Source organism: Stegostoma tigrinum, chromosome X (genome assembly GCF_030684315.1).
Source record: "Stegostoma tigrinum isolate sSteTig4 chromosome X, sSteTig4.hap1, whole genome shotgun sequence".
In the NCBI taxonomy this organism is placed as follows: Eukaryota; Metazoa; Chordata; class Chondrichthyes; order Orectolobiformes; family Stegostomatidae; genus Stegostoma; species Stegostoma tigrinum.
In genome coordinates, this window is record NC_081404.1 from 15,464,848 (window position 1) to 15,492,434 (window position 27,587).

The window sequence follows — 27,587 nt, forward strand, 5'->3', positions numbered from 1 at the left end:
ACAGTTTAGCTAGCTCCGTAAGTTGAAAATAATAGTTCACAACTGTTCTGCTAAACTACGATATAAATAACATTCATTCATTCATAGCAGTTGCCTTCATTTGCCTGCAATCTCCAAAAGTCATCTTGTCTGACTCATTCTATTTTAAAGGCTACAGACAGGCTGACTACGTTGTTTTAAAAAAGCTGGTGATTACCTGTGAACAGAAAAATGAGGACAACCAAAGAGATTGCAATAACACCATTAAATCCAAATGCAAGGGCAGCCATCCAGGAGGAAATTCAGCCCTTCAAAACTATCCCCCAATTTCATTTATTTACGGCTGGGTCGGTGTCATAATAGAATCCCTACAGTGTGGAAACAGGCCCTTTGGCCCAACAAGTCCACACCAAACCTCGGAGCATCCCACCCAGACCCATCCCCCTATGACACACCTAATATACACCTCTACCTCCCTGAACACTATGGGCAATTTAGCATGGACAATCCATCTCACCTGCACACCTTTGGACTGTGGGAGGAAACCGGAGCACCCGGAGGAAACCCACGCAGACACAGGGAGAATGTGCAAACTCCACACAGACAGTCACCCGAGGCTGGAATTGAACCTGGGTCCCCGGCGCTGTGAGGCAGCAGTGCTAACCGCTGTGCCGCCTGCTTAATTGACTAAGCTTGGTTCTGGAGCCCAACACGAAAAAAAATCACTTGTTTCTAAACATGTTCAGCCTCAAGAGCTGGGGGATGGGGGCAGCACAGTGGGAGAAAGTAAAGAGGGAAAGACAGTGAGAGAGCAGGAGAGTCCAGGTTTCTATTTACTTTATATGAAGACATGCTTCCTGGACGGGCCAGCTCTGGATTTCAAGTCTTTACCCTCTTTCCCTCCCCCCCCCCCCCCCCCCCCCCCCCCCCCCCCACAAGTCGCCCGTCCACCAGCACAGGAGTTCACTTCTATTGACTGCGTCACCAACATGGCCAACTTCCATAATGCCAAATGTGCCACCCCACTGAGACCCTGCATCCCTGTCCCCAAAACCATGTTTAGTAACCCAAGGGAATATTCACACCACACAAATGCTAGGCAGTGATCATCTCCAATAAGATGGAATCTAACCACCACCCCTTGACATTCAATCCTCCACTATCAACATCCAGAAGGATGTCATTGGCTAGTTAAGTTGTGTTTCTGGTCATTTCAATAAATGACCACAAGAGCAGGTCAGAGGCGAGGAATCCTGTAGTGAATAACAACTCCTGACTCCCCAAAGCCTGCCCACCATCTACAAGGCACAAGTCAGGAGTGTGATGGAATACCCCCCCCACTTGCCTGGATGGGGGCAGCCCCAACAACACTCAAGAAGCTTGACACCATCCAAGACAAAGCAATCCTCTTGATTGGCACCACATCCACAAGCATCCACTCCCTCCACCACCAACAGTCAATAGAAGCAGTGTGTACCATCTACAAGATGCACTGCAGAAATCCTCAGACAGCACCTTCCAAACCATGACCGCTTCCATCCGGAAGGACAAAGGAAGAAGATACATAGGAACATCAGCCCCTGCAAGTTCTCCAAGCCACTCACCATTCCGACTTGGAGGTATATCACCGTTCCTTCAGTGTTGCTGGGTCACAATCCTGGAATTCCCTCCCTAAGGGCATTGTAGGTCTACTGACAGCACATGGACTGCAGTGATTCAAGAGGCAGCTCACCACCACCTTCTCAAGGGGCAACTAGGGACAGGGCAGTAAATGCTGTACCAGGCCAACGACACCCACATCCCATGAATGAATACAAAAAAAAGCCAAGCAAAGACATTATCCGTCTGAGACAGCAGAGGTAGCCTCAGAATGCACTGTCATTAGTAGGGGCTCTTGCGGTACAGTGGTAGTGCTACTACCTCTGAGCCAGGAGGTCCAGGTTCAAAACCCTGACCCCAGAGGAGCTGACTAACAAAAATCTCTGAACAGGTTGATTAGAGTGATTTGCGTACCGACAGTCAGTGTTGTTAAACACCAAAATCCAGGTGTTGCCTGTTGCATTGTTATTGAGAGAATCGGTGAGAGCGAGTAATAGTCTCTGGTTGGGTGTCTTGAGCTCAATACACATTTGGCACAGCTTTCCTTGGGTGCTTCACAGCAAAATAGCAAGATGAAAAGCAGTGTGGTTTGTCTTCGGATTGTTTTGGGCAACTTATTCCTTGGTTATTGGTGAAAGATTTTTGGTAAAAGAAAAGGTTTGGCAGCAAAGAGTTCAGTGGGTAGCATCCACGCCCCTCAGACAATAGGTTCTGAGTTCGAGTTCTCCTACAGGAGTCTAAGCAAGGCCAACTCTCCCATCCAGTCCTGTGGGAGTGCTGCACTATTGGCGATGCTGCTTTCCAGACACATTGTCAACTGGAGGCCTTGCTTGCCCTTTCAAGCGGGCACAAGGCTGACAAGGTTGATTCCAGGGGTGAGAGGGTTGCCTGTGAGGGATGGAGTAGACTGGGGCTGTGCTCATTGGAATTCGGAGATGGGGGGGTGGAACGAGATCTTACAGAAAGATATGAAATGATGAAGGGAATAGATAAGATAGAAGCAGGGAGGTTGCTTCCACTGGCGAGTGAAACTAGAACGAGAACTCCACAGGAGCATTCACCGGCTCCCCTGCAGAATTCCTCAAGAGCATGGACGCTGCAGGGAAGTCAGTGAATGCTCCTGATCCCGAGGGATGCTTCTCAGGCTAATTGGGCGAGGAGTGCTTTGTGCACATGCTGGAATACCATCTACACTCCAAGAACTGCAGCTCACTGCCACGTTCTCCAGGGCAATTTGGGACAGGGAATAAATGCTAGCCCAGCCAGCAATGCCCACAAAAGAATAAAAAGAAAAACAAACGGCATTTCGTTCTTCTCTCCTTTCCCTATCAACACAATCAACTTCCAGGCCACTGGCTTACTGATCATTGCTGGCTGTGGAGAATTGAAAGCGAAATAAATTTGGCCATTGCTGCCCTATTATTCATGGGCACGAGGCCATGCCACAAAAGCTGCTCCAGATTCAGATCTTTGGCAGAAGAATCAGATGGGAGAGATAAGGAGATTTTTCTTTTCCCCCTCTTTTTATTTAACACTGAGTTGTGGTTATCTGAACCACTCCATCCAAAAGGCAGAAGGAATTGGCTTGCTGAAAGAAGACAGAGGGTGGTAGTTGATGGGAAATGTTCATCCTGGAGACCAGTTACTAGTGGTGTACCGCAAGGGTCGGTGTTGGGTCCACTGCTGTTTGTCATTTTTATAAATGACCTGGATGAGGGCGTAGAAGGATGGGTTAGTAAATTTGCAGATGACTATTAGGTCGGTGGAGTTGTGGATAGTGACAAAGGATGTTGTAGGCTAGAGACATAGATCAGCTGCGGAGCCAGGCTGAGAGGTGGCAAATGGATTTTAATGCAGACAAGTGTGAGGTGATGCACTTTGGTAGGAGTAACCGGAAGGCAAAGTACAGGGCTAATGGTAAGATTCTTGGTAGTGTAGATGAGCAGAGAGATCTCGGTGTCCATGTACACAGATCCTTGAAAGTTGCCACCCAGGTTGACAGGGCTGTTAAGAAGGCATACAGTGTTTTAGCTTTTATTGATAGAGGGATCGAGTTCCGGAACCAAGAGGTTATGGTGAAGCTGTACAAAACTCTGGTGCGGCCGCACTTGGAGTATTGCGTACAGTTCTGGTCACCACATTATAAGAAGGATGTGGAAGCTTTGGAAAGGGTGCAGGGGAGATTTACTAGGATGTTGCCGGGTATGAGGGGAAGGTCTTACGAGGAAAGGCTGAGGGACTGGAGGCTGTTTTCGTTAGGGAGAAGGTTGAGAGGTGACTTAACTGAGACATATAAGACAATCAGAGGGTTAGATAAGGTGGATAGGGAGAGCCTTTTTCCTAGGATGGTGACGGCCAGCACGAGGGGGCATAGCTTTAAATTGAGGGGTGAAAGATATGGGACAGATGTCAGAGATAGTTTCTTTACTCAGAGAGTAGTAAGGGTTTGCAACGCTTTGCCTGCAACAGTAGTAGATTTGCCAACTTTAGGTACATTTAAGTCGTCATTGGATAAACATATGGACATACATGGAATAGTGTAGGTTAGATGGGCTTGAGATTGGTATGACAGGTCGACACAACATTGAGGGCTGAAGGGCCTGTACTGTGCTGTAATGTTCTATGAAACAGCTTCAACTGCAACTTTCAGAAAGGGAATTTGATGAGTAGTTGATAGAACACAAAATACATCCCTGTCATTTGCAACCTGGGGCAACAAAGGCAGCTTGTCACCATGTTGAGGGCAACTAGGGATGGGCAATAAATGCTGTGACTCTGACAGCGATGTCTACATTCCCCGAATGAATAAAAACAGGACCAAGCCATTCCATTAGATCCCGACTTCAGTTCTACAACCCTGAACACAACAAAAAAAGTCTATCAACAATACCTCAAGAGTTCTAGATTTTTGCTTTGTCTTTGCATGAGGAAATGCCTTTTAAACTCCTACTCTGAGCTGGAGATTGAGGCCTAAACTCTCTGACATAAGGTAGAGTAGCTCGCATCCTGTCGCTCCATCAACCACGATGAATCAATATCGCCAAGGCAAGAGAAAATAAAACAGGAAAAAAAAAAGAGGGGGAGAAACAGATGTGGGGGCAGGGGAGGGGGTCGGCACAAGGGAGCTCAAACAGAATGGCCACCATATGGGTAGGCCTAACAGGGACTCAGGCTTGGCGGCTGACCTTCCTCTTTTGGCGATGGAGGTAGCACCAGTGCAGCCGAGAACTGAAAAATATTTTTACACGTGCAAAAAAAAACAGATTGCATGCAGAGACTATTACACCTGTGACCCAGCTGTGGCTATGTTTAAACTGACTGCAAACCGCTCCCAAAATATTATCATCCCTTTTGCCAAACAGCGTGAAGCAGTCAGACTGAGAAGAGATCAAGGAAAGCAGGAAACATAACACGGAATGGTTTTTGCCATTTAGTTTGTTGCTGCCATCCCATTTGTACACAATGCCAGGACATCAAAGCCAGTGAAAATTTTCCGCCAGGATTGCTCTCCACCACTAGCTGGCCCAAGGTTACCTGTATTGATAATAGCACCATGAGTGTTGGAAGAAAGGACTCAAGGCACTACAGAGGAACAGTCAAAATTTGACCCTCTGCGATGTCGAGAGGGGAGGGCAGGCAATTAAAAGCTTTTTCTTTTTTTAAAAAAAGAGTTAGGCTTTAAGAGTCAGAGAAGGAGAGAGAGGTGTAGGGAGAGAACTCCAGACCCAAGGGCTCAGGCTTGGCTGCCGAAGGTGGAGTAACAGAAAATTGGGTGTACATAAGAGGCCAGAATGAGAGGAGTGCAGAGATGGTGGGACTGGAGGAAGTTTCAGAGAAACAGACAGGCGAGCCCTGTTGGGACATGGGGGGAAAAATAAAGGATGAACATTCTCATGTTGACACTTTGCTTCCACAGGAGCTCAACTCCTTCGGCAAACACGGGGTTGATGAGTGAATGGGACTCAGTGTCAGAGTTGACACTGAGTCCCAATGAAGTTCCGGAGATTGGAATGTGGGAGAGCAGCCAGGAATGCACTGGAATAGTCCAATCTGGACAGAATCAAAGACATAAATGAGGCTTTCAGCAGTGGTTGAGCCGAGACAGGGGCAGGAGTCAGCAGATTCTTTTCCTCACACTCAGTTTTGACTTTTGTCTCTGCTCAATTCACCAGATCCTGACGTGACTGAGTGTGATCAAAGGAAAACTCCAACATTGGAGTTCAATCCCAAACTGTGTAGCCAGGCCACAGGGTCCCTTTCCAAAAAGGAAAATGGCAGGACAGCAGGAGCCGTGGTTGGTACAGGCTTACTTGGCCACCTCAAGGAGGGCAGGGGGTCAACCCCAGGAGAGAAAAATCAGTTTAGCCAGCCCCTCCCCAGCCATTACTACCTGGAAATTGTGGACAGTACCTTTGTTAGGAGAAAGGGAACCTGCAAATTTTGATGACATATGAGGATCCCCAACTTGGGATAAGAAAAAGGGTGAAAGGGAGAACATGGACCCCTCTAGGCATCCAAGTCAGCAACAGTGATGTTAAAATAGTATCAGAGATAATGGGAACTGCAGATGCTGGAGAATTCCAAGATAACAAACTGTGAGGCTGGACGAACACAGCAGGCCAAGCAGCATCTCAGGAGCACAAAAGCTGACGTTTCGGGCCTAGACCCTTCATCAGATGAAGGGTCTAGGCCCGAAACGTCAGCTTTTGTGCTCCTGAGATGCTGCTTGGCCTGCTGTGTTCATCCAGCCTCACAGTTTGTTATCCAGCAACAGTGATGGCAGACCAGTACACAGGCTGATGTGCCATTTTCCTGGTTTCCCACTGCCTCCCCAACCCAAATCAGCCGAGGATATCTGCCCATAGATTCAGCCAGTAAACCAACCGAACAGGCTGCCACTGGGCTCCGAGACTCTCCTGGTGCGAGAAAACTTCAGGCCATTTCAACAGTCCTGGCAAGTAGCGGGCACAAATATCTAACCTGACTCGGAAAGACCACATGACAGCAGCTGGTGGGGAAGACAACTGGAGGGCAGAGAAAGCTGCTTTCTCAAGGTTGGGGCCTAGGCCTGACTTCAGCCTAAGCTGCTGCCCAGGCTGCCCCTCACCCAGTGAGTGCCCAGCCTAGGTCATGTTTTATTCTCTGGCACCAACATCCTTGAAGAGTGCAAAACAACATGCTTAGCCAAGGAGCTAAACAAAAACCAGACACTACAGCTACAAATTAAGATTCTGGTAGGGCAGAAGATTAATTTAGCTTGTGCTGTGAGGACATCATAACCTCAAAATAAAATTGTGATAAAAGGTTAAGTCACAATTATGAGCACTGTTGGATCAATTCCAAATGATTTAATTAGGCAATAATTAATGAGATAATATGCATTTGAGCACTTTATCTGGTATCAGTGCCTCAGCTATGGGAGATGGGGGAAGGGTCAATACAAGACCTTGTTTATATCACTTAGTCTTACTCCACATTTCTTGCCAATGATCTCTCTCAATACATTAGACCCCTCGCAAAACTAAACAAAGAGATTGCCACTATTGCAGTGAGCCTTACCTTTGCCCTTTTTGCCACTTCCTCTGCCAGTGCCCACACCCTTGCCCCTTCTTTTGCCAGTGGATGGATGGAGCATGCATAAGGCTTGCCTGATTGCTTGGATTAGACAGCTGCAGTCAAAACAGCCGTGATAATGGCCTACCCCTGCTCTAATTTATGTTCAACAAACCTTATTGCTCAGAGGCTCTTAAAGATCCCAGAGTTCTACTCATTAAAAAAAAGTAGCGAGTCTCCATGGCATCCTGTGCCAACATTCCTTCACCCACCAGCAACAGAAAACCACATTAACGGGGCCTTGCTGGGTGTGCACAAAATGGCTGTCACCTTGAAGTGTGACTGCACTTGCACAGCAGCTCATTGCATATGGCGCAACAGAACCCAAGTGTATTTTTTTCATTCTCTTGGGTTTAAATCAATTTTATTTTCTTACACAGCTTCCATGCACTGTAACAGAGATGGCAAAGCTGTCGTAGAGAGTTAAGGGGTGGAGGGATGTGAAATTTGGAGACTCAAAGAAAATGATTACAACAGGGAATCTAAAATGAGAACAGAGAGAATGCCTGAACAAAAATGAAAACTAACAACATTGCTAAAGTCAAGATCCTTCGATACACACTTTCCAAGGAGCTACATCGTATTAAATGGCGGGGACAGGGCAAAGCAGACATAATGTAATGGGACAGGCTTCAAGAGTAGGGCCGATCAGGGATAGCATAGGGAACTTGTGGGTGGAGTCTGAGGAGGTAGGGGAAGCCCTTAATGAGTTTTTTGCTTCTGTCTTTACGAAAGAAACAAACTTTGTAGTGAATGAAACCTTTGAAGAGCAGGTGTGCATGCTGGAATGGATAGAGATAGAGGAAGCTGATGTGCTGAAAATTTTGTCAAACATTAAGATTGACAAGTCGCCAGGCCCGGACCAGATTTGTCCTTGGCTGCTTTGGGAAGCGAGAAATGAAATCGCTTCGCCACTTGTGAAGATCTTTGCATCCTCGCTCTCCACTGGAGTCATACCTGAGGACTGGAGAGAGGCAAATGTAATTCCTCTCTTCAAGAAAGGAAATAGGGAAATCCCCGGCAATTACAGACCAGTAAGTCTCACGTCTGTCGTCAGCAAGGTGTTAGAAAGGATTCTGAGGGATAGGATTTATGACTATCTGGAGGAGCATGGCTTGAGCAAATAAAGTCAACACAGCTTTGTGAGGGGTAGGTCATGCCTCACAAACCTTAGAGTTTTTTGAGGATGTGACTAGAAAAGTTGATGAGGGTCGAGCTGTGGATGTGGTGTATATGGACTTCAGTAAGGCATTTGATAAGGTTCCCCATGGTAGGCTCATTCAGAAGGTCAGGAGGAATGGGATACAGGGGAACTTAGCTGCTTGGATGCAGAATTGGCTGGCCAACAGAAGACAGCGAGTGGTAGTAGAAGGAAAATATTCTGCCTGGAAGTCAGTGATGAGTGGGGTTCCACAGGGCTCTATCCTTGGGCCTCTACTGTTTGTAATTTTTATTAATGACTTGGATGAGGGGATTGAAGGATGGGTCAGCAAGTTTGCAGACGACACAAAGGTCTGAGGTGTCGTTGACAGTATAGAGGGCTGTTGTAGGCTGCAGCGGGACATTGACAGGATGCAGAGATGGGCTGAGAGGTGGCAGATGGAGTTCAACCTGGATAAATGCGAGGTGATGCATTTTGGAAGGTCAAATTTGAAAGCTGAGTACAGGATTAAGGATAGGATTCTTGGCAGTGTGGAGGAACAGAGGGATCTTGGTGTGCAGATACATAGATCCCTTAAAATGGCCACCCAAGTGGACAGGGTTGTTCAGAAAGCATATGGTGTTTTGGCTTTCATTAACAGGGGGATTGAGTTCAAGAGTCGTGAGATCTTGTTGCAGCTCTATAAAGCTTTGGTTAGACCGCACTTGGAATACTGCGTCCAGTTCTGGTCGCTGTATTATAGGAAAGATGTGGATGCTTTGGAGAGGGTTCAGAGGTGGTTTACCAGGATGCTGCCTGGACTGGAGGGCTTATCTTGTGAAGAGAGGTTGACTGAGCTTGGTCTCTTTTCATTGGAGAAAAGGAGGAGGAGAGGGGACCTAATTGAGGTATACAAGATAATGAGAGGCATAGATAGAGTTGATAGCCAGAGACTATTTCCCAGGGCAGAAATGGCTAGCACGAAGGGTCATAGTTTTAAGCTGGTTGGAGGAAAGTATAGAGGGGATGTCAGAGGCAGGTTTTTTACACAGAGAGTTGAGAGAGCATGGAATGCGTTGCCAGCAGCAGTTGTGGAAGCAAGGTCATTGGGGTCATTTAAGAGACTGCTGGACATGCATATGGTCACAGAAATTTGAGGGTGCATACATGAGGATCAATGGTCGGCACAACATCGTGGGCTGAAGGGCCTGTTCTGTTCTATGTTCTAACTCCCAGCTTCCACAGAGTTTGAGAGAAATTAAGAAACATAATCACATTTTACATTTGTGAAAGCTTAATGGAGAAGGCCACGGAAGCACAGGAAATTATGGAAAATAAGGTCTCATTAAACTCCTTAAAAGCATTTTAAGGACCCATGCTATATCTGCCACAAAAGCAGTCTGATACAAAATGTCCTTGTTGTTTAATGATATCAGAATTCACCAAATTAAACTCTGGTCATTGGGACAATGACTGAAATGGGGATTGAAAAGTGTTATTCCAATTACAATTTTGAAAACAAAAGCTAGACAAGAAAAAAAAACACACCAGCCACTCTGATTTGTGGCAACCATTTTGCCCAGAGCAAGATCTCACAGGGATGCAAGCCCCATTCATCTGTGCACTGGAGTTGACAGAGGGAGCAAACAGGGCCGACGTGCCCAGAAAAATGCCTCTTATTTTAAAGATCCCAGAGCCCCATTTAATATTCATCTGAACTACTTCCAATTCTGTAATGCTACCTGATTTCATCTGGCACAACTCATCAGTTACTGAAATCCTTGGCCATGTCTTTATTACCTCAAGGCTCCACTATTCCAACACACTTCCAAGATGGTCTCCCACATTCTTCATAAAATTCAGATCATCCAAAACTCTAATACACACATCTCAACTTGTACCCAGTCCCATTCTAGCTCCCCACTCCATCACCCATGTTCACTGACTTCCAACACTTTCCAGTCGTGACGTCTTGACTTTCAAAAATTCTCACTCGTTTTCAAATTTTTCCATGATCCTGCCCCCTCCCCATTTCCGAAGGTCACCCAGTCCCACCGCCCTCAGGTTTCTACATTCCTCCAAATTTAACCTCATTAGCACCTCCGTTTTAATCACGCCACCATTGGCAGGTGTGCCTGCAGTTGTTTAGGACCCAAGATCTACAATTCCTTCCATACCCTTCTCGATCTTGCTTCTCTCCTCAAAACACAGAAACCAGGAGCAGGGGTAGGGCCTTTCCAGTCTGCTCCACTATTTAATGTGATCATGGCCAATCCTCTCTCTAAGTGTCATTTTCCCCACTTTCTATTCATACCTCTTGTTGCATTTAAAATCTGAAGAAAAACTCCTTCTTGAATAAATTCTGTGATAGGAAATTTCACATGCTGACCACTCCGAGTGAAAAAATTTTTCCTCATCATAATGGGGGAGACAACGGCCTAGTGGTATTATTGCTGGACTGTTAATCCAGAGGCCCAGATAATGTTCCGAGGACATGGGTTCGAATCCTGCCACAGCAGATGGTGGAATCTGAATCCAATGAATATTTGGAATTAAGAGTCTAATGATGACCGTGAATCCATTGTCGATTGCTGGAAAAACCATCTGGTTCACTAATGTCCTTTAAGGAAGGAAACCGCCATCCTTACCTGGTCTGGCCTATATATGACTCCAGACTCTGAACTGCCCTCTGGGCAATAAAATGCAGCCAAGCTAGCAACGCCCTCATACGATAATCCTGCCATCCCCGGTATCAGCCTAGTGAACCTCCACCACTCTCCCTCTATGGCAAGGATATCGTTTCATTAGGTAGGGAGAACAAAACTGCACACAGTACTCTGGCAGTGCTCTCACCAAGGCCCCGTATAAATGTACTGAGACATCCCAAGTCTGAACTTCAGATGCTCCTTAAAACCTACCTTGGTCAAGCTTGTGGTTACCAAACCCAACATCTCACGTGGTTTGTGGTCAGATCTTGTTCAGTAACACGTGAATTACCTTGGGATGTTTAGCTAGATTTACATAAAGCGTCTTTGACACAAGTCACTGTTGAACTACAATAACGGGGTGAGGTGAAGTGGGTTGGGAGGAGGGTCATTTGGAGCATGAACCCAATTATAGACCAGTTGGGCCAAAAGGCCCATTTCTGTGCTGCTCGTGATGGGCAATGCAAGCTTTTGGATTGCTCGAAAATCCCGCAAAGAGCCTTCAAGATAAAGAGAAGACACCCACCACTTACCCTGTCTGCCCTAGGTAAGGGAGATGGGAGGGGAGTGGCAATATCACTGGACTAGTCTTCCACAAAGACACATGCAAAATGCCCTGTGGACCTGGGTTCAAATCCCACCACTGCCGCTGGTGGAATTTAAATTCAATCAATAAATCTGGAACTGGAAGCCATTCTCAGTCATGGTGCCCATGACAACACTGCAAAAAACCGAACAGGTTCACAAATTGTCCTTTCGTGCAGGAAACCTGGTGACATGTGACAGCGATGGGGATGACTGAATTGTCTGAGTAAACCACTATATGAATTTGGGAATGGGCAACAAATGCCATGCTCGCCAACAATGCCCACATCCAATAAAAACCTGACTATTACAGATAAAAACGTACTGATTTGGAGATGGGCAAAGTCTACATTCTCCTCTTCCCTCCCTCAACTATCTTCTTATCTGAAGATGCTCATTAGGCAGTTTCCTGGACACTTATGCATTTTTCTACAAATGTTAAGTCAGTGACACTTGGCACTGAGGGGTGGAGACATCATTGCCAAATCAGTCTGGTGTTGTTGGCGAGAGATGCCAGTCTGATCATCCCTCGATAATGCATGGGCATATTTTTGGCAAGAATGAGCAGTTCTGAGAGATTATAGTGGCAACGTTACAATATTGGGGGCCAATGACATGGTCTGCCTCACGAGTGGACATCATTTTGGTCTCGAGAAAATGGTGCAGTTGGCTGCTTAGTTATCTGAAACCCCCAGTCTATCAGCCATGGAAGGGTGGATCAAACTGTAAAGTAGGATCCTATTAAAAATCAAGTCAAACACTCCATATTTCAAGTAACACATGCCTCTAACTCCCTCCAATGCTAAATCAATTTGATCTATGTTACTCAGTTTTGGCCTCATTCCCATCCTCAATTTTCAACCATCAACGGGGCTTCATGTGCCCCGATCCCAAACCCTAGAATTCCACCACCCTCACAAACCCTTCTTCCTCTCTCAAAGCACTCAAATCACAGATGTTGTGCAGCATAGAAGGAGGCCATTCAGTCCAAGATGCCTATACTGGCTCATCAAATGAGCACGATTGCCTAGTGTCAATCTTCTGCCTCCTCCCCATACCCTAGCACACTATTTTTATACAAACCCATTCCACGTATTAACTTGTTTGAAACAGGCATTACAGCAAACCAACTAAGCTCCCCGAACATGGGATGCACCTACAGCATCGTGGCTGACTCTCAACCACCCTCTGAAATAGCGGACCAAGCCTCTCAGGTCAATCACAATTAAGGACAGGCAACAGATACTGGGTCTTACTGGCAAGACCCACATCCCAAGCAAGAATAAAAACACCCACACCCTTTCAAAGGCAGAGAGAGAACATGGTGCAGGTTGAGGAAAAGCGAGACAGGAGAAAGTAGCAGATTAATGATGGTCAAAAGTTTCAGGATTTTGGACACGGTTGTGGAGGTGATTGGTTGGAGTGAGAACCGAGGATGCACAGACACAGCTAATATACTTGGCAAGACATAGGCGAGGTAGTTTCAAGTCTCCAGTGATCCCATTGGTGGGAGATGTTTGGTTTCCCAGTCACCAATAACAAAAGCCCTACATCATTAACATCTGAGTTTGATGGCCAAGTACTCATTTGATTGGGCCTTTCAGAATCAAGATCTTGCAGTTCTCTGCGCCAGTGAGAGCGACTTACATCTCACACTGCCATTACACTGACACAAAGCAAGGAGCTGGTGAATTTATAGCAAGCTTCATTTTGAATCTCTGCAGGGGACCTGATAAGCTTCTCCTTGGGGGTGAAGGTTTGATGGAAAAGCATACAAATCGGTAGGGATTGGGGGCGGTGGCAGAAAGAGCAAGACAGAGGTGAGAAATGGAGGGGAATAAAGAGTGCAAATTGGCTGGGGGGGGGGGACACGTGGAGAGAGGAGGGGAGGGAAAAATGTGATCCTGAGCCATGTAAAGAGACACTAGGTCAGGTGGCCAGAAGCTTGGCCAGGGATGATTTTATAGGAGCATCTCTAGAGACAAAATCAGCACTGAGCCCAAGATCTGAACTGGATAAGCATGGATCTGTGGACGGCTACAGAGCTTGAAGAGGTCACAGAGATAGGGAAAGGGCGAGGTCAGAGGGAAATGAAATCCAAACTGACAGTATTAAAATAAGACAACAGCTTGACTGGGAGCCAGTGAACAAGAACTGGAGTGGTCAGGACTTGCTGAGAGTTAAGCCCTGGGCAGAGTTTTGGGTGAGTGGCTGTTATGGAGAGTAGAAGGTGGAATACCAGCCAGAAGATTGTTGGAGAGCGAGACAACGTTTAGCACTATACAAACTAAGACTGGGGTGAAATCTGACAATGTTGCAGAGATAGAAATCTCATCATGAACTATAGCAACAACATCGCAAACAGAATGGCTTAATCTCCAATTGTTGGCAGGGAGAAGGATAAAGCTAGTACCTTTGGAATGGAGCTTGGAGTGGGTGCTGTCCTCCTAATAGTTAATTGCATGTCGCTGAAAAAGCTTCTCATCTCGCATTCACCAGGGCCAACTCTCAAAAAAAAAACACCAACAAAAAAGGGGAAAAGAATATCAACATTAACATCATGTAAAGGGAGGATGCTGATTGGTCAGCAAGTAGACTGTGGTGGAGGTGTTGCCATGGAGAAAGTTGTAATGATTGACAGTTAACTGGCAGGCTTTGTTTCAATTTCTCCGATTGTCAGGATATTGCCCTTAGAAATGGGCCAGCCAAAGACTGCTGCCGGTTTTATTGAGCTAAAGCAGGCACAGTGCATTCTGTCTGCAAAGAGTGGCCTGTGTAATAATTTCTGTAGCTTCTGGCACAAAGCAAATGCAGCACACTGCAAGCTTGTCTGACAACTTGAAATTGGTTGTCAGTGTAATTCCTCATACACTCTTGCTGGATAATCCTCAGTAGGGGAATAGTTATGCTTATAACCAATTTCAGATTGTCCATTGGTATTCTTGCAAAGTATCCTGATGAGTGCAGGTCAAAAAACATTGACAAAACGTGCCTTTTCCCAGCAACGTTCACAGTCTCTACTACTGAATGACTGTTTATATTTAATTGTGTACACGTGTGGTCCAAATTCAAACACCCATCTTGTTCTAATATCTCCTTCTCACCACCAAATCTCAGAGATTGATGACTGGTAGTTTTCAACTTTGCTTTGGGAAAATGGGGAAATGGAAGTGCTATTTGTGGGAAACGTATATGGTCGGAATTGTGTGGTTCACATTTTCCCCTCAGGCAGAAGACACGTGTTTCCCTGCATTGGAATGGGATCATTTACAGTTTGCTTAGCCAGAATTGATTTCATCTTAGTCAAAACAAAGCGTCAAAGTACCAGCCCATTTTTTAAAAAACTGAACAGCAATTGAAACCATCTGTTAACTGTGGCCCATTTTGATATTCCCTACTCTGTCTCGCTCTGTGAGGAGGGTCGTCTTTGACCATGCCATCTCCCTCCAGGGCCTATCCTAACAGCAGCTTAAACCTCTGCCCCGAGACCTACACTTTCACTTGCTGAGTCAGCACCAGCCACAACCCCACCCCAATGCCATGCCCCACAACCACCATCTTGAATCACAACCGTTGCAGCGTAGAAGGGGGCTATTCAGTCTATCAAGTCTGCATGGCCTCACCAAACAAGCAACAGAAGGGAAGGTGATGGCCTAGTGGTATTATCGGGAGGCTACTAATTCTGGTAAAGCTGAGTTCAAATCCTGCCATGACACAGGTAGTGGAATATGAATTCAATAATGAAAATCTACAATTAAGGGTCTAACGATGACCACGACACTTGTCAATTGTCAGGAAACGCCCATTTGGTTCAATTAATCTGGGAATTAGGGCCAGAGCATTCAGGAGAGATGTTAGGAAGACGTGAAAACAGAAATTGCTGGAAAAGCTCAGGTCTAGCAGCACCTGATTAACTCTGATTTCTCTCCTCAGATGCTGCCAGACCTGCTGAGCTTTTCCAGCAATTTCTGTTTTTGTTTGATTTACAGCATCCACAGTTCTTTCGGTTTTCAATCGAGATGTTAGGAAGCACTTTTACACAAAAGGTGGGAAGAGCACTCTTTGGCACCCCTTTTACCGCTTCAATCATAGCAGAAGTGCGCCTCAACCAACTACTTATCACTGGTGTCACCTATCACTAATTGCCCAGATGGTAGTTAAGAGTGAACCACGTTGCTGTCGGTGTAGAGTCACATGTAGGCCAGACCAGGTAAGGATGGTAGTTCCCTTCCCTATAGGAGTCAATAAGTGTGGAGCTGGAAAAGCACAGCAGGTCAAACAGGATTCTGACCAGAAACATTGACTTTCCTGCTCCTGGGATGCTGTCTGACCGGATGTGCTTTTCCAGCTCCACATATTGACTCTAGCTTACAGCATCTGCTGTCCTTTCTATCTCCATCCCTAAAGGACACTGGTGAGCCAGATGGGATTTCCCGCTGAATCAGCAGTTTCATTGTCATCATTAGACAATTAAATTCCAGATCTTTTATGAATTTAAATTCCACGATCTGCCATGGCAAGATTTGAACTCAGGTCCTTAGAACATTACCTGTGTCTGTGACAACAATGTGATTTTAAGTGATGTATTTTGTCCTGATTTCTTTTAGAGGGTCTGGGGGGGGGGGGGGGGGGGGAAGAAACAGGTGCTAAGCAGTCTGTGAGAAGACAAACAACTTGTGAAGCCTTGTGTGTTATTTTTAAAGTTGGAACAATAGAAGCAGCCTGAATGGGTGTGAACAAGCTCACACCCACAGAAACAGGGATTTTTAGTTTCAGCATTCAGTTGTTGCTAGGGTGCTAAATCACTCCCACCTGTTACACAATTCTCAATGTTCTTCCTTTTGGGCTACTGAAGTTAACTGTGAGACAATGTGTCTGAATTTGCCTTTTGCCAAGGGTGTGTTTATGGAATGTTACTACAATTGCAACAGTGAATTTGCAATAGTTACTGTATCTGTTAAGTTTTCCAATAAAGTTATTCCAACTCCTTCCTTTTGTTGCAATTTAACCATAGTGGATGCTTTAAGTCCAGTAGTTTGAACAATCAAATTGCATCTGGAACACAACACTTTATGTTTACCTTCAAAGTAAGACAAGGTTAGAGTTTAGACGATCTTCTGAATATTTTGAGGGGGTTTGGTCTGGTCCATAGCAGCTGTCTAGATTAATAGTCTTGTGATAAAACAACTAGACCATCACATCATGTCTGACATCCAGTCTTAAATGACCTGCAATTTCCTCCTATGTAATATTTGGAAGACCAAAGTCATCATCTTTGGTTGCTATTATTTAACTCCATTAATATATACTCCCATACCTTCTCATGAAGACTAGCCACCTCAACTACTCCCTGTGGTAGCAAGCCCTCCATTCTCTGGGCAAAGAGATTTCCTTTGAACACCTTCTTCAACTTATTAGTAACTAGCACATATTTAAGACCTCCTAAAATTTCAAACTCCTCTATGACTGGGAAAACAAATCTACCATACCAAAGCCTTTCTGAATTCCTAAGATCCCCATCATATCCCTCTAAACCCCATTCATGTACCTATCGAGATGCCTTTTAAATATTGTAATTGTACCAGCCTCCACCACTTCCTCTGGCAGCTCGTTGCATATACGCATAACCCTCTGCATGAGAAAAGGTTACCCCCAGGAAAGGTTGAAGGGCATGGGCCAGGGGCAGGCAGGTGGTACTATGTTATTTTGGAATTATGTTTGGCATGGACTGGTCGGACCGAAGGGTCTATTTCTGTGCTGTATGACTCAATGACCTACATCCCCTTTAAATCTTTCCCCCCTTACCTTAAACCTACACCCTCTAGTTTTGGGCTCCTCTACCTCAGGGAAAAAGACCTTGGTTTATAAAATCATGAGGGGCATGGATAATCTTCTATAAAGGTCATCCCTCAGCTTCTGATGCTTGAGGGAAAATAGCCCTAGTCTATTCAGCCTGTCCCTGTAGCTCAAAAACTTTCAAACCCTGGCAACATCCTTGTAAAGTTTCTCTGAGCCCTTTCAAGCTTCACAACCAGAACTGAATGCAGTATTCTAAAAAAAGTGGTCTAACTAATGTCCTGTACAGCCACACAATATGACCGCCCAACTCCAATATTCAATACACTGACCAATAAAGGCAAGGGTACCAAATGCCTTCTTCACTATCCTGTCTACCTTCAACTCCACTTTCAAGGAACTACAAATCTGCCTCCCTGCTGCCAGACCGACCGAGTTTCTCCATGTATTTTTCATGTACCTGGGGTATATATCCCAGTGTGCGCGCATGTGGGTGGGGCGGTGGGCAGGATGGAAGGCTGTTGTTGAGGTCACCATCTACATCTGTGCCTGCCCAACAGCAATAAAACTCACACACCAAAATATACTGGACTGACCTTGAGGTTCAACACCGGGTCTGTCTCAAATTCAAGTCGAGCCTTGTGTTTACACGCTTGCTGTGTTTGTATTACAGCTTTCCTCGACAGGACCTGCACTTGTGCTGAGCACGGCGTTTGTCAAGGTGAGGGTGAAAAAGAAAGGCTTTTTAAATCATGTCAGCAGTAAAAGCCCTGTAGGTTGGTGACTGATAGAGCTAGCTAACAGCAGCTTAAATCTCTGCCCCGAGACCTACACTTTCACTTGCTGAGTCAGCACCAGCCACATCCCCACAACCACCATCTTGAATCACAACCATTGCAGCGTAGAAGGGGGCTATTCAGTCTATCAAGTCTGCATGGCCTCACCAAACAAGCAACAGAAGGGAAGATGATGGCCTAGCGGTACTATCGGGAGGCTACTAATTCTGGTAAAGCTGAGTTCAAATCCTGCCATGACACAGGTAGTGGAATATGAATTCAATAATGAAAATCTACAATTAAGGGTCTAACGATGACCACGACACTTGTCAATTGTCAGGAAACGCCCATTTGGTTCAATTAATCTGGGAATTAGGGCCAGAGCATTCAGGAGAGATGTTAGGAAGATGCGAAAACAGAAATTGCTGGAAAAGCTCAGGTCTAGCAGCACCTGATTAACTCTGATTTCTCTCCTCAGATGCTGCCAGACCTGCTGAGCTTCTCCAGCAATTTCTGTTTTTGTTTGATTTACAGCATCCACAGTTCTTTCGGTTTTCAATCGAGATGTTAGGAAGCACCTTTCCACAAAGGATGATAGACCTCTTACATCAGGCAGATGCTACAAAAGCTGAAACATGCGTACCAACAGGTTCAAGAACAGCTTCTTGCCCGCTGTTATTGGACTTCTGAACGGACCTCTTTAAATTTTAAAATTTACTGTCGATCTCGTTCTTTGTGCACCTTCCCTGCAGCTGTAACACTGTATTCCTCTCTCAGTTCTATTACCCTAATGCACTTTGTATGGTATGATCTGCCTGTACTGCATGCAAAACAAGTTTCACCGTACCCAAGTGCGTGACAGTAATAAATCAAAATTAAAAAGACTTTTGAAACTCTCTTCCACAAATGGTAAAGAATGCTGAATCAGTTGTTCATTTTAACATTTTTGTTAAGCAACAGGACCAAAGGCAGGCATATGGAGTTAGACCACAGATCAACCACAATCTCTGAGTGGTAGAACAGGACTGAGGGACTGAATGGCTCACTCTTGTTACTAATGTCCCATAGAGAAGGAAATCTGCCATTCTTACCTGGACTGACCCATGTGTGACTCTAGGCCTACAGCAATGTGGCTCACTCTTAACCGCCCTCTGGGCAATTAGGGATGGGTAATAAATGCTGGCCTAGCCAGTGACACCCATACACCACGAATGAATAAAACAAAAATCGTACTCCGTGCTGTTCACCATCCTTCACAAAGCTGGCTCGTTCTCTTTTCAGTTCTATGGCTCTTTAAAAGTAATTGGCTGTTGTGCTTGGAGCTTGCCTAACCTCAAGCTGCCTTGAAGCTCCAGTACCCCAGCAGCGAGAATGAGGGGTCGGGTCTACAATTCCACAGATAGGAGAAGGGAGTCCAATTTAAACAACACAAATGCCACAGCCCTCTTGCTTTGCTGTTCAAAAAGCTTCATGGTAAATAAGGAGCAGGCCTTCAGAGAACTGGAGTGGGGAGGCATTGACCTTTCAACCCTACAACTTTCAAATCTAGTCCAAAACGTTTCTTCTGTATCTAGCTGGGCTTTCTCTGACCTGGGAGAGAGAGTGCAATATGGACACTGCGTGTCTGAAGTGGGAGCTGATATATTTCCTAGTTCGAATGTTCCCTCAGCTTGAATACGTCCATCTGGAGGAAACAATTTGGATTCTCAAGGCAAATACTCTCTGGTTAACCCCTCGGTGTGGACTCATCAGCTGGTTAAACTCAGTCCATTTCCAGTCTCCTCATTAAAGGTGACTTCTGACAGCATATCTGTGGGGTCAGTGTATTTAACAAGGTTCTCCAGAGAGAAATTGCATTTATCTAGCACTATCAGCAACATCAGGACACTCCGAAGCACACTCTACCCAGTGACAAACTTTTCAACTTTTATTTGCTTTATTCTTTCATGGAACGTGGGCGTCATTGTCAAAAGCAGCATTTATTGACCATTCCTCAATTGCCCTAAACTAAAAGGGTCATGCTCAACCCTCAGAGTCAATTGCTGTGGATCTGGAGTCATGTGTAGACCAGATAAGGACATCAGATTTCCCTCCCTAAAGGGCATTAGTGAAATAGATGGGCACCTCCAATAGCCAATTATAGTTGTCACAGTCACCATCACTGAGATTAGCTGTCAATTCCAGATTTATTCATTAAATTTAAATTCCACTCACCACCAAGATGGGATTTGAACCCAGGTCCCCAGTTTCACAACCTCTGGATTACTGTGTTGCCACCTCCTTTACATTTTCCACCATTACAATGTGAATTTAACAGCCAGTTTACAGGGCTCCCACAAACTTCAGCGGCCAGCAAATGCTTTGGCCACATCAGTTGGATTTCCCCAAAATGAAACTGAGATGTTGAAATTGCCACACAGGGCATCCAACGGGCAGGCGGACGATGATGCCTCCGATAGCGCTACCTAACTCTCTAGTGCCAGAACTTGAACCCACAGCCCTCTGATTTCGAGGAACGAGGGTTACCACCTGAGCCGAGGATAGATACTCTCTTTAAAAACGAGGAACAAAACATCACATGTTGGTCAATTTCACAAACGCCACTGGCCAATTTCGCTCTGTTATAGTTCAGCAGTTCTCAGACACACAAGGGCAAACCAAAGTTAGATATTATCCTTGCAGCCCAATTGCTCCAGCTCAAATCTTCAGCAGAACAGCATCTATTCCATAACATGTATTTTCTATTTGCAACATTTGTAGCAATGTTAGAAATATGTCCAAAAAGGAAAATAACAAATATTAGAAAACTGAAACATGCCTTATTTCAAACCCAGGCAAAATCCCTGAGAAAAGCAACTGAATGCAAAGGGGTGGCTACTTCAAAAACAAAGTGAGGTTCTGAGCTAATATTTGAAACCTATCAGGGCTGGATTGGAGTGACAAGAGAAGGCTACTTGTGAAGGGACTCTGAAATGATATTACTGGTGATTGTTCCATACTTTCCCTGGGGGGGGGGGGTGGAAATTTAAGAGGCTAATTAGGAGTTTGCTTTCAAGGGGCCCTGCTTTGGTGAAGTGTTGCCAGTGAACTGAACTGCCATGGTTAGAGTTTCTGCATTGTGGCAACATATATTGAATCACAAGGATACCAACCTAATGGCAGTCCATAGCAAGGTGCGGGAAACCGCTACACAACCATGGGTATGCTGATGCCACTCCAGTATGCTATGCATGGCCCCATTGTGCCACACTGCTGCACATGAATGGCACTGTCACGGCACCATGCTTTTCAGAGCACCACTACACCATTCATTCCACCACTGCCCCATGCCATGCAATCACAACACACAAGGTACCAATACATCATGCGTGGCACCATGCCAGACCAGTCTGCCAAACGTGGTATCAAGATGACAATTTGCAGTACCACCAAATAAAAGACATCCACACCACAGAAACATAACAGTGCTATGTCAGCCAGCTGTCGTGTCATGAAGCGATGCCCATCTCCTGCTCTCAGCTACAAATGCTCTGCAAAAGCTGGGGGGCAGAGGGAAAGACCAGCCCAGGTCTACAACCTTCCAAGCGAAACCAAATTCCTGATGTCCCTGTGAAGCTTATTGACAATAGGTCACTGCCCAAGGACACTGATTTGACAGACCGAAAATACAGGCCACAAAGTAACAGTAGCAGACATTCGGTTGGGGGTTTAGAAGGGAAGGGGTCGCTTTAATTTCAACTCGCTCAAGATTGTGCAAGAGAGCTTCAGGGGATGCGATACCCTTCAACCCTGAGCACTCCGGGCAAGCAATCCTCCGAACTTGCTCCCAGTGACAAAAAAACCTTTCTGTGCAAACTGATCACGATTTCAACGCGTGAAACAGAAACAAAACACCATCAGCTTAAAAATCAACCGCGCGGAACACAACATCACTAACAAGGACACGAAACTAAAATAGAGAGGAGGGGGGGAGAGAGAGAGAGACACGTATATAATAAGCACACAAGGGCTGGATAGTGTTAACGTGAGATAGTAGGAAATAACATACCTGCTTCGTCGCGCAGATTCTTAAAGGGACATTTGAAAAGATCATGTTAGGTCAGTTTACAGTCTTGTCCCTCCCACCCTTCACCTGGAAACTGCAAGAGTTCTTGGGACGGGCGGGGATTTCAAGACGGAGAGGGGAGTTTGAGGATGGGGACTTCAGCTGATGTCGAATTTCCAAAAACCAAGTCAAATCCAGAAGTGGGGTGGGGTGGGGGTTAGGGTATGTGTGTGCGTGTGAGAGAGAGAGCGAGCGAGATTGTATGTATGTGAGAGAGAGAGAATTCCGTCCAGGCTCCTCCCGCCTCAGATTTGCAACATTACTTGCAGCTCTCTTCAATTTCCTTGCAGTTTCAGCCTCAACCACTGGGAACCCAGGGCATGGGGGCGGGTGAGGAGAGAGGCGGGGACCATCGCCGGAGCATGTGACCCCTCCGAAAGCTGGGCGAGAAAATCCGCTTCCAATCACCCAACCCCCGCGACCTTACGGTCCATCACAGCGGCTGGTGACTATTGCAAATCTCCCATCGGAGCAACCCGCCCCGGCGAAAACTGGAATCAACTGTCTCTGCTTTGCATGCCAGAAATTCCTCCGGATTAAATCCGTGAAACAAACATTTGACCAGGGCAAAAAAAAACTAGACTCTCTTACAAGTTCCGACTATCCGGGAGCTGGCGCTGAGTGACCTTTCATCAGCAAAACCCAGTCCCTTCTCTATCATGCCCATCCTTTCTTCCTTCTCACTTCACTCTCCTCCCTACCCGACTTTCCACATTCACTCCCACCCGACCTCTATACCCCGCCCCTACTCCCTTTCCACCCCCATCCCATTCCCACTTCCTATGCAATTCAGTTGGGATACCTGCTGGAGGTTCCTACTTAGCCATCCTGTTCACCTCCCACCACTTAAAAAATGCATACAAAATTGAGATAACAAAGTGTGAAGCTGGATGAACACAGCAGCATCTTAGGCATACAAAATTGACTTCTGGACAAGAGTGGGCCCCCTGTAAAACTTGAGATTAGACACCCCTTTCCAAACTTTTAAGTGTCTCAATCTCTACAGGCACACCAGACTGGAAACGCTAACTCGTTTCACTCTCCAGACCTCGCTAAGTTTCTCTAGCATTCTCCATTTTTATTTCAGATTTGCAGCAGCTGCAGGGTTTTATTTTTCCGAGATATTTTCCACTTTTTTTGCGGCAGCCTTTCTAACTTCCTCTGAATAACAAAAGTGACAACCTTTAAATCGCAGCCCGACCTAGAAATCTTGCCCTCTTTTTCGTTTTCTTTTAAAAACCCATTTGTCCCAACTTGGGTGGATTTAATACTCTTGTCTCCTTTGAAAGCAAACATTTCTCAGCAAGGTGATTCAGACGCGGCAGCTGTTATGACAAAATAAAACATTTGCCAATTTGCTTCTATATTATAGACTAAACATGTTCCAGCACTGATTCTAATACAAGAACTCCCCATACCTTCTCCGCGCCCCCCTTTCTGTCACCTTTCCCCCACACTCAAAAATCTTGGCCACCTCACGTTGGATAGTCAATAAATGCTTAAAAAACAAACAGTTCAGAAATGCAAGAGGAGAGCTGATAATAAACACACGCTTCGTTCGCAACGTTATCGTCTTCAGGAGCAGAATTAAGCCTTTTTGTTTAAAAGGGGGGGGGTTCTTTCCCCCTGAAACTTGGTTGGGAGGGGGTTTCTCGCCACATTACCACCGTTCACATCATGCAACACTGTTCCGGGCACCCGTATCATTTCAGTCTGAAGGCCTGAGGTAAGGCAGAGGGCATGGGAGGAGACTCGTAATAGTACAAATACCAGCACGAGCTGGAATGTGTTTTATTGTGGTCAACCACGCATTTATCCCCCACTTCTCCCTGTACTTCTATAAAAACGGTTACCAGTTGAAATGTGCGCCACCCCTCGCCAGTTCACAAGACAGAGGAGCAGAAGTGTTCTGAAGAAGGGTCACTGGACCTGAACAGTCAACTCTGCTTTCTCTCCAAGGGTGCTGCCAGATCTGCTAAGTTTCTCCAACAACTTCTGTTTTTGTTTCGGATTTCCAGCATCCACAGTTCTATCTTTTTTAGTTTTTCAGACATAGGCTATTCAGTCCATCGAGTCTGCTCCACCATTCAGAGATCATGTCTGATCTGATAATCCTCTACTCCACTTTTTCTGCTTTTTATGCTGGATTTCCTTCCTGATTTAAAAAAGTCTCTCCAGCCTCCACAGCCTTTTGTGGTTTTAAAAAAAATTCACAGATTCACTCCCCTCTGAGCTGAAATTCCTCCTCATCTCTGTCTTCAATGGGTGACCCCTTACTCTCAGACGATGTCCCTCTGGTCCTAGATTCTCCCACTGAGGGATCAATCTCTCCACATCTATCCTGTCAAGTCCCCTGAGATAACACTGTGTGGAGCTGGATGAACACAGCAGGCCAGGCAGCATCAGAGGAGCAGGAAAGCTGACGTTTCGGGTCTGGACCCTTCATCAGAAATGGGGGAGGGGAAGGGGACTCTGAAATAAATAGAGATCTGTGCTCCTGAGATGCTGCTTGGCCTGCTGTGTTCATCCAGCTTCACACTTTGTTATCTTGGATTCTCCAGCATCAGCAGTTCCCATTATCTCTTAAATAGAGATCTCTTTATTTCAGAATCCCTTTACCCTCCCCGATTTCTGAAGAAGGGTCCAGACCCGAAACGTCAGCTTTCCTGCTCCTTGGCCTGCTGTGTTCATCCAGCTCTACACCTTGTTATCTCAGATTTTCCAGCATCGGCAGTTCCTACTATCTCTGAATCGAAGTCCCCAAAGACTTGTACGTGCAACCTCCCCAAACATAAGGGAAAGGACTTTTATGGTGGTATCCCTACCTCTGAGGCAGGAAGCCGGAGTTTAAGTCCCACCTGCTCCAGAGGTGTATAATAACATCCCTGAACAAGTTGATTAAAAATAACTACAAGATCCTACGGGGTGGACAGTTCCTGGAGAGACATTGTATAATTTAGGGAGTCGCTGTTTTAAAAGGTCACACATTTAAAACAGAGGTGAGGTTATTTCTGAGTCGTAAATCCTTGAATATTTTTAACGCCGAGATAGATTGACAAACAAGAGGTGAAAAGGTTATGGGGGGAGGGGTGAGGAGGGAATGTGTGTGAAAGTTTCGATTACATTAGGGCCTCGAAACAATGAGAATTATTTGACGCAACTTCATTTGTTTTATTGTTTAAGAACCAACGAAAAACACACTCCAGTATATTCATGTTCGCCTTGTTTTAGGGGTTTGTTCAAACCCCTGGGAGTTAGGGAATTAAATATGAAAAGCAGATAAAAGGTTACAATATTCAAGAAAAAGGAGGGCGATTTTAGATTTGAGAGGGTTGGCAATTGAACCGGGAGAAACAAGTCTGAAACGTGAAAAGTAACAGGGCTGGACAGTGAAAAATCGCCCAGGAAATAAAAGCTACCCCCAGTCAGTTTCAGGGATGAAATACTGAGGGAAACCAGACAGGAGAGATTCCCGTTACAGATATTTTAGTCCACACCATCTATTTTAGACCGTGGTGTAAGTATTCTTTAATCTCTCTTACACACACACACAACGTTCCCAAGGAGACAGATGAACTGCACAGAGAAGGACCAGGTTCATTTCAGACGCCGCCACTCAAATTTAAATCGCCCTAAATCTGGCGCGTTTACAATACAAGGTGTGGGGTCAATTGGCATTGTAACTTCCAGACACGAGCGGCCCTCCGGTGTGGCTGCAAAATAATATTTCTCCCAAATGCTCTCACCTTAAACATTTATCACACCGGGACTGTCCCAGTGCCACTGAAGGAAAGCAGCAGGCGTTCAAAGAACTAACATCCTACACCCCCTTCCCTTTCCGTGTCTACCTGCCCTTAGAGAGGAATCCAACAGAAAAAGGGGTGAGAAGAAATGCAGCCCCAGAACAGGACCAAACTGCCCACGTTCTCAAACCAATCTCTGAGAGCCGGCTTTGTTTAAAAAAAACAGAAAATAATGTTCGAAAACATCTTGTACTTTAAACAATTCGGTGGTTATTATCAGAGATCTGAAACGACGGTATTCGACAGCGAGAAAAAATTGTGTTACATTCTGGACCCCAGCCCCCACCCTTTGGATGCACATTTAATGAGGTCCTAATTCCCTTTGGATTAATCAAACATTCCGGCTACACGGTGGGCCCCACCGACATATGTGAACGAGTCTTTCTGCTTCCAATATTCCATCTATGTAGACAGCTTCGATAGACGCAATACACAGTGTCAGTGCTGAGGTCCTATATCCCAGTAGCACCACCCCAGTTCTCCCAGCCTCCTCCCTCGGCTTGTGTTTTAATTTCGGAATTCACAGTCCGTACAAAAAGCGGCTGATCAGCTTTCCCCGAGAGCTTGGGCTGGACTGGCAGAAACTTTTGTACGTATGTGTTGCAAACTCCCAACAGCCAAAAAAACACATGCCCCCCCCCACCCCCCACAAATAAAAAAAATGGAAACAAAGTCCATTTCCCTTCCAAGTTGCAAAATCCGCTCCCAACTGTTGGGAAAGTGCTGAAAGTGCAGGAACATCACCTCTCTCTCTCTCTCTCTTTCCCACCCCTCCAACTTCCACAGTGCCCCTTGAATCCCCGAGAGTACAAGGAAAAAGCCCTTCGCTCCCAAGTCCCCACCCGCGTCCCTCAGCCTTCAGGTAGCCTAGAACTTTTGATTACCTTCTTTGATGTACGGCTCGGATAGGGATACGGAGTAAATCCTGGCCGTGGCACCGACAGCAACATTTTCTTTTTTTTAATGTCAAAGGAGGAGGCTGACGTCAGCACGGGAAGTTGGAATGAGCTGAACTGGGACTGAGCATTGCTTTCTCCAACTACCGGGTCCTAGCGCCAGTAATATTCGCCCCCATTCCACACACACACACACACACTTGGGCCACCCTCATGTCCAAGGAGGGAGGGGTGGGATTTAGATCCAAGGCCAATGTGGCAGACCCACCGGGTCACTTAAAAAGTAACAGGACCAATTATTCCCGAGACTTCCCATGTCGAGCAGTGAGAATAGACTACAGTGCATCACAAGGACGAGGAGCAAACCATTCAGCCTGTTAAGTTTTCCGATCGTGTCTGATCTCACACTTTTCCCCCAGTGCAATCCCATTTCGAGGGCTCAATGTTATCACCCGACCACCCCCCCCCCCGCTGAGAACTGGGGGCACAGGGGCAGTATTGGGTGTTGGTCGTTGCTTCTTGGGAGTTCATGTCTCCAGAGTTAGCTGGGCGTCCCGACCCCCATTCGAGGAAACCCTAGACATCCACA

At 45.9% G+C, this 27,587-nt stretch overlaps 1 protein-coding gene across 11 annotated transcripts in view; it reads right to left on the reverse strand.

Annotated features, from left to right (window-relative positions):
- LOC125448278 (RNA-binding motif, single-stranded-interacting protein 2-like) overlaps positions 1 to 27,096 on the reverse strand; it is a 257,608-nt gene extending 230,512 nt beyond the window's left edge. For 9 of the 11 annotated variants that reach the window (XM_059643492.1, XM_059643493.1, XM_048523462.2 and 6 more), the window contains exon 1: positions 26,987 to 27,096. In XM_059643492.1, the coding sequence (XP_059499475.1) occupies positions 26,987 to 27,052 (66 nt within the window). In that variant the 5' untranslated portion in view covers positions 27,053 to 27,096. Of the gene's footprint in view, positions 1 to 22,242; positions 22,574 to 26,986 lie in introns of those variants that run through there. The other 2 variants (XM_048523456.1, XM_048523458.2) reach the window with 2 other exon arrangements.
- Positions 27,097 to 27,587: the final 491 nt, after the last annotated feature.